Source organism: Echinops telfairi, unplaced genomic scaffold (genome assembly GCF_000313985.2).
Source record: "Echinops telfairi isolate 266 unplaced genomic scaffold, ASM31398v2 ScPeMD7_7424;HRSCAF=8462, whole genome shotgun sequence".
NCBI lineage: Eukaryota > Metazoa > Chordata > Mammalia > Afrosoricida > Tenrecidae > Echinops > Echinops telfairi.
Window position 1 is genome coordinate 7,652,045 of NW_022111324.1, and position 7,920 is coordinate 7,659,964.

General features: G+C 40.3%; 1 protein-coding gene across 1 annotated transcript in view; it reads left to right on the forward strand.

The window, feature by feature from the left end:
* DCAF6 (DDB1 and CUL4 associated factor 6) overlaps positions 1-7,920 on the forward strand; it is a 134,646-nt gene that overhangs the window by 23,373 nt on the left and 103,353 nt on the right. Inside the window, exon 2 of the mRNA XM_004706846.2 lies at positions 5,586-5,647. Coding sequence (XP_004706903.1) covers positions 5,586-5,647 — 62 coding nt within the window. The remainder of the gene's footprint in view (positions 1-5,585; positions 5,648-7,920) is intronic.

The following is a 7,920-nucleotide window of genomic DNA, read 5'->3' on the forward strand; positions in this document are numbered from 1 at the left end:
GAGGGGTGGCAGTCCATGTAGTTGGGATTGGGGCCAGCCATTGAGACCTCTACTGGTTCCCTGCTTCCTGCTGGTATGTTGTATTCACAACTTGGGGCACTGGGTTGAGGTCTGGTCCCTCTTTCCCTGTGGAGATATAAACACTACCCTCCCCTTGGGGGGTTAGTGCCCTGTTCTCCCGCTACCTTCCCCCCCCCTTCCTTTTTAGTTGGCTACTGTAATTTTTCATATAACACTTTGGTCAACCGACAATAATTTATTATATTTCTTCTCTTACTGAGGACTTGAGACTTTTTTTTTCCTGTTTTGTGTTAAAAATGTATTTTTACCTGTGAGAACATTACATGGGAACAGAGTAAGCACTCATTCTATATGTATTAAAGGGGTTGATGGGGGACTATGAGTGTTCCTGTGGTCTAGACACTGTGGTAAGTCTTTTCTGGTCCTTGAATCATTGACTCTTTGCAACAGCCAGAGAAGGATCCCTGGTGGCTCAACAGCTAAGCTTTCAAGTACCAACCAATAGGTTGGCAATTGAACCCACTAGCAGCACAATTGGAGGAAGGACCTGGTGACCTGCTCCCACAAAGATGACAGGCTAGGAAACCCGATGGGGCAGTTCTGCCCTGTCCTCTACTGCCACTATGAGTTGAAATCTATTCAGTTGCACACAACAACAGGGCTTAGAAGGAGGTTCGTTTGACCGGTTTATAAATAGTGGAGCTGAAATTAGAGCTTGTATCTTCCTCATGGCAGATTCTGGGCTCTTCAGATAGAAAATGTTCAATGATTTTTTTTTTAGAGCAGTATTAGATTGATAGAAAAATTATTCAGAAAGTACAACTTTTCCATATACCTGCACCTCTCTATATATTATTTCTCCTATTAACTCTTGGATTCCTTTGGTACATTTTTTAGAATCGATATTTATTATTAACTGAAGTCCATTGTGTCTCACTGTCGTTGGGTTGATTCTGAATCAGAGTGACTATGGGAGTAGAAAGATGAGGCATTCTGCTCCTTTATATAAAGATGTCCAGCCTTGGAAACTCACAAGGGCAGTTTCTACCTGGTCCTAAAGTCCACAGGTTCAGTGGTAGTATATTTGCCTTCCTTGTGGGATACCTGCGTCTGGTTCCTGGCCAGTGCACTTTATGTAGCCACCATCTAGCTGTCAGCGATAAATTATACTTTGCTTTGATGTTGAATAGATTTCAGCAGAACTTCCAGCTTAAGAAAAACTTGAGAAGAAAGGCCTGGTAATCTCCTAACAAAAATCAATGAAAGTCCCTCACAGTGATCTTATCCACAGTGATTCGGCTGGCATAGGAACAAGTTGTTACCATGGGACTAGGCTGATTTAACAACAGCTAACAACATAGTTTACCTTCGGGTTCACCCTTTGTGTTGTAGACTCCCATGAGTTTGACAAATGCCTAATGCCATGTATTTATTTACCTGTGGTGAAGTGAAATGACTGGGTATGGTTCTTCCAAGCCATGGTCTTTGTGATGTCCACCAAATGCGTGGGAGCATGCAGATAAGGTATAGAAGACTAACTTGGGGATTGGCCGGTTTTACCATTCTGCTGGGTATCAAAGAAAGTCATCTTAGAAGTAGGAACAGAGAATCCCCAAAACCATCAGCCTGTTTTGAGTTTCAACCATTCGAGCAAATATGTAAGAGTTCCGGGGTGGAGCAAATGGTTAATGCTTAGCTACTAACTGACAAGTGGGTTTAAATACACTCAGCTTCAGAGTGTTTGCCTTTATGGATTATATTCTTGGTGTTGTATCATTGTCAAACCCATGGTCACTTAGATTTTTTCATATATTTTCTAGAAATTGTGTGTTTTCTATAATAATATATTTTCATTTTATCAGATATATCATTCCCCCAAACTTTTTTCCCAATCTGTAGGCTGCTGTTTAACATAAAAACAAAGAAACAAGCAAAAACATTCTTGAATTTATAATTATTTTTGATAATCATAGGCTTCTGTCTGTCTCTCTGTTTAGGTCACTTCGATTAAGTCTGGAGGGTGTACTTATGAGTGACGCAGTGGATTGGGTGTTGAACTAACTACAAGGTCCATGGTTCAGACCAGTCAGTCATTCCTCAAGAGAAAATGAGACTGATTGTGCCCATATTGAGTCTCGGAACCCTAAGGTGCAGTTTTGCCCTGCCCTGTAAGGTCACTGTTAGTTGACGCGATAGCAGTGTATTTGATGATTTGTTTTGGTCTGATTACTGATTTATAAAATCGTTAGTTGAGTAAGCGCCACGCCATTTTTTTTAGTGGTTGTACCATTTTACAGCTCCACCAGTAGTGGTTAAGCGTTCTAGTTTTTGGTTTTTGAAAATTATCATCATTTTAGCAGGGGTGACATGATATCTTGTCTTTATGATCTGCAATTCTGAGTCACCATTGACTGCACGACATTGAGTTTTTTGGATAATGGCTAAAGAAGAGCACTGGTAGTGCTTTTGGGTAGGCATTGGGCTGACAACCACAGATTAGCACTGTAAACCTGCCACTTGCTCCTCCCAGAAAGCATCACAGCTGAGGGAGGGTCACTATGAGTCAGCATCAACTTGATGGATACAGAAGGAGCCCAGGTGATACCGAGGCTAAGTCACCTGCTAACTGAATGGCAGGCAGTTTGAACCCATCAGCCACTCAGTCCACTCACTGTGTGGGAGGAAGATGTGACAGCCTGCTGCTGTACGAATTGCAACCTTGGAAGCTGTATGCCAGTCTCTGAGTTAGAATCACCTTGATGGCTGTGGGGTTTTTGTTTGCTTGCTTTATTTGTTTTTAGTTGCTAAAGGTTGCAAACATCTTTTTTGAACAGTTTTATTGGCACTTCATCCACATATCATACAATCCAATAATTCTGTCATATAAAGAAGAATTGTACAATTGTCACCACAATCAATTCTAAAACATTTTTTCTTCTTTGTACTCATTGTTATTATGTAGTTATTATCTTTTAATTGTGGCAAAAATATACACAACAAAACATTCTCCAGTTCAACAACTTCTACATGTATACATGCTATTGATTATACACTTCATGTTGCACAACCATTATTGATACCCTTTTCAAATTATTCCACCACCATTAACATAAACTCAATGCCCGCCAAGCAAAAACTTTCTCCTTCACCCATGGTAACCATAGGTCAAGTTGGATTTCTTTCTTTTTTTTTAGTAGTTTTCTTGATAGTCGTATTTACATAGCATGAAGTAATGCCATAAAGATTTACAGCCTTGGAAATTTATGGAGCAGTTCTATCCGTGTTAGAAAGTTGTGAGTCGGAATTGACTCAGTAGCAGTGGGCTGTCATTTTAAAAAAAAAATAGGCCCCATAGTTATGCTTCTAGTTTTCTTCCAAGAACTTTATGATTTTATCTTAACATTTAGACCTTTAAACAGTTTTGAATTTGCTTTTGTGTATAGTGTGACATGAGCTGTGGCTCATGTTTCATTTTACTGCAAGTCACTCAAAACTGCCACCGAAAAAATTCCAACTCATGGTGCCCTTGTAGGCTGGAGTAGAACTGCCCCCTTTGACTTTCTAGGGTTTAAATCTTTACCTGAGCCGAAAGCCTCATTTTTCTCAGAGTGTCTGACGGGTTTGCACTGCTGACCTTGTGGTTAACAGCTCCGCCAGGGCTCTGCATTCCATATGTAGTTAACCTTTTGTTGAAGACAGTTCCTTCCCCACTGAAAATACATTGGTCCTTTGTTAGAAATCAGTTGTCCAAAGAATGATGAATTTTGGGGGGGGGAATCTTACACATATTGTTAATGTTGTTAATTCCAACTCATGGCCCCTCCCTACAACAGAGGGAATCACCGCCTTCCTTGTTCCGCACCGGCTCACAATGTTATGTTGTCGTTGTTTGAGCGCATTGTTGCAGTTACTGTCTCAATCTGTCTTCCTCCTTTTGACTGACCACCAACCTTACTAAATAGGACCTATTCTGGGAAGTGGTCCCTTCCGATAGATAATATGTCCAAAGTACATGAAAGTCTCACAATTGTTGTTTTCAAGGAACAATCCAGCTGTACTTCCAAAACAGATTTAGTTGCTGTGATACGTGTTTAGTATTCTTCTCCGTCACCATAACTTAAATGCATTGATGCTTCTCTGGTCTTCTGTCTTCATTGCCTAACTTTTGCATGCACATGAGAAGATCGAAAGTACCAGGTTTGGGTCAGGCACACCTTCATGCTCATTGTAACATCTTTGCTCTCTAACAACTTGAAAAGAGATCTTTTGCAGCAGATTTTCTCAGTGTGATATGTTGCTTGACTTCTTGACCTCTGCTTCCTTGAGCACTGACTATGGATCCATGCAGAGTAAAATCCTTGGCACCGCCAATCTTTGTTTCATTTGGTATGATGTTGTCTACTGGTCCAGTTGTGAGGATTTTAATTTTCTTACACTGAGTTAGAATACATACTAAAGGCTACAGTCTGGTCTTCCTCAGTAGGTACTTCAGATCTTCTTAGATTCCAGCCAGCAATGCAGTCCAGTGCCTTTGCGTAGTCATTGAAGCACCAGGAAGCGTCTTTCTGGTATTCTCAACCAAGATCTATCTGACCTCAGTAACAATATTCTCCTTAGGTATACTTTTTATCAGTGGTTCTCAACCTTCCTAATGCCACGACCCTTTAATACAGTTCCTCATGTTGGGTGGCCCCCCAACCATAAAATTATTTTCATTGCTACTTCATAGCTGTAATTTTGCTACTGTTATGAATTAGGTAACACCTGTGAAAGGGTCGTTCGACCCCCCAAAGAGGTTGCGACCTACAGATTGAGAACCGCTGTTTTAGATATTATGTGTTTAGTTTCAGGCAACTGCAGTAAAGCAGGTATTGCGATAAAGCGAGTAACATGAACTTTGTGGTTTCCCAATGTGTACGGAAGTTATGTGTACACTGTACTGTAGTCTGTGAAGTGTGGAAATAGTGTGCAGAAAAATTTGAAATATTGTGAGAATTACCAAAATGTATGTGGCACAGAGACAGCAATAAACATATGCTGTTGGGGAAAAGTGATGCCTGTATACTCACTGGACAGGTTTACCACAAACCTGCCATTGTTTAAAAATATAGATATAGTATTTGTAAAGCATAAAGCAGCCAGAAAAGCAAAAGAACTCTGAAGTTAGGTGTGCCTGTCATTTGTTTTGGGTTAGAAAGTGTGAGACCTCCTTCCCTGATTGGTTTGCTTCTGTATTGCTCTGGCTATTCAGGGTAGAAGCTGTGTAGTTTTATCTAATTGGGTTAGAAAGTGTGAGACCTCCTTCCCTGATTGGTTTGCTTCTGTATTGCTCTGGCTATTCAGGGTAGAAGCTGTGTAGTTTTATCTAACACTTAGGTTTCTATGACTCATTTGAGTGATTTTTTTGAGAAAGATGTGAGGTCTGTCTAGGTTCGTGCTTTTAAATGTGGTTATCTAGTTGTTTCAGCACCATTTATTGAATGGTCCTTTTTCCTTTGAATTTCCTTTTCTCCTTTATATTTTTTCTCAACAGTTAATTTATTTAACTCTTTATTTTTGCACAGGAAGAAGAGAATTTATCCAAAGATTAAAACTTGAAGCAACCCTGAATGTTCATGATGGCTGTGTAAGTAATAGTTAATTCTCTACCAAGAAGCACTTAAAAGCATATGTTTAAATGTTTGATGAAATGCCTGAATTCTCTCTGGCGGGATTGTCACTGACTGTAATAACATAGACGAATAAAATTTTACATTCAGATAAAAGAATATTTTTAAATGGAAAGTCAAACGGGAGACTTTTTTTTTTAATGAAGATGTGTGTTTTTTAATATTGTCAGAAACCTTCTGCCTCTTTCCCTTTATTGAAACAGCTTTTGCTTAGATGACTAGTGTCCACTTGGCTGTACCAGGATTCTCCATGATTTGGCAGTTGTTACTGTTAGCTGCCATCCAGTTGATTCTAACTCACAGAGATCCCACATACAACAAACAGAGAAACGATCTTTTTGGGTGCCATCCACAAAATTGTTATGTTTGAGCCCATTGTTGGCGGCCATTGTGTCACTTTATCTTGCCAAGGGTCTTCTTTATCACTGCCCCTCTACTTTACCAAGCATGATGTCCCTTTCAGGGATTGGCCTCTCTTGCTAGTGTGTCCAACGTATGCGAGACAAGTCTCGCCATCCTCATTTCTAAGGCGCGTCTGGCTGGCCTTTTTCTAAGGCAGATCTATGTGCTCTCTTGGCCTTCAATGGTGCTCTCATTACTCTTCTCCTCCGTAATTCAGATGCATTGATTCTTATCTGGTCTCCCTCATTCAGTGTCCAGCTTCACATGCATATGAGGCCATTGGAAATACCATGGCGCGGGTCAGGCTCACTAGAGTCCTCAGAGTGACATCCCTGTTTTTCACCATCATGAAGAGGTCTTGTGCAGCGGATTTACCCATTACAATGCATCCTTTGGTCTCTGAACTGCTGCTTCCCAAACTTTGATTGTGGATCTAAGCAAGGTGAAATCCTAAAACTTCAGTCTTCTCTGTTTATCACGGTGTTATCTATTGGGCCAGCGGTGAGGATTTGGGTTTGCTTTACACTGAGTTGTAGTCCATCCTGAAGACTGCTGTCCTCTGTCTTCACCAGCAAGTGCTGCAAGTCCGCCTCACTGTCAGCAGGCGAGCTGTGTCACCTGCATATCGCAGGTTGTTAATAAGCCTTCTTCCAATCCTGATATCACATTCTTCTCCATATAATCCAGCTTCTCTGATGATTTGCTCAGCATATAGATTAAATAAGTGTGCTGAGAGGATTCAAACACACTTTTCTTGATTTTGAATTATATAGTATTCCCTTGTTCTGTTCGCACAACTGCCTCTTGATTCCTGTACAGGTTTTGCATGAGCACAATGAAGTGTTCTGTAATTCCCATTATTCTCAAGGCTAGCCGTACTTAGTTGTGGTCCACATAGTTGAATGCCATCACATAGTCAATAAAGCCCAAGTAAACATCTTTTTAGTATTCTCTGCTTTGAGCCAAGATCCAGCTGACATCAGCAATAATATCCCTTATTCCACATCCTGTTCTGAATCCTGAATCAGGCTTGACCCTCTGGCAGCTCCCTGTCAATGTACTATATCAATGTACTACTGCAACCATTGTTGAATGATAATCAGTAAAGTTTTACCAGCATGTGATATTAGTGATATTATTCTATAATTTGAGCATTTTGTTGGGTCACTTTTTATTGGAATGGACACACTCTTCTAGTCAGTGTGCCAAGTAAATGTCTTCCAAATTTCCTGGCATAGATCCGTGCTTCTAGTCCTTCGTCGGATGGTTGAAACATTTCAGTTGGTATTATATCAGTTCCTGGAGCTTTGTTTTTGGCTAATACCTTCAGTGCAGCTTGACTTCTTCCTTCAGTACCAATGGTTCTTGATCATATGCTACCTCTTGAAATGGCGAGTGTTGACTTATTATTTTTGGTACAGTGACTATTTATTACATCTTCCTTTGATGCTTCCTGCATCATTCAGTATTTTACCTATGGAATTATTCCATGTTACAATTCCAGGTTTGAATTTTTCCCTTTAGTTCTTTTTTTTCAATAGTTTTATTAGGGGCTCATACATCTCTTATCACAACCCATACACACATACATCAATTGTGTAAAGCTTATTTGTACATTCATTACCCTCATCATTCTTAAAACATTTGTTCTCCACTTAAGCCCCTGGCATCAGGTCCTCTTTCTTTCCCCTCCCTTTCCGCTCCCCCCTCCTTCATGAGCCCTTGATAATTTATAAATTATTATTTTGTTATACCTTGTCCTGTCCGACGTCTCCCTTCACCCACTTTTCTGTTGTCCGTCCCTCAGGACAGAGGTCACATGTAGATC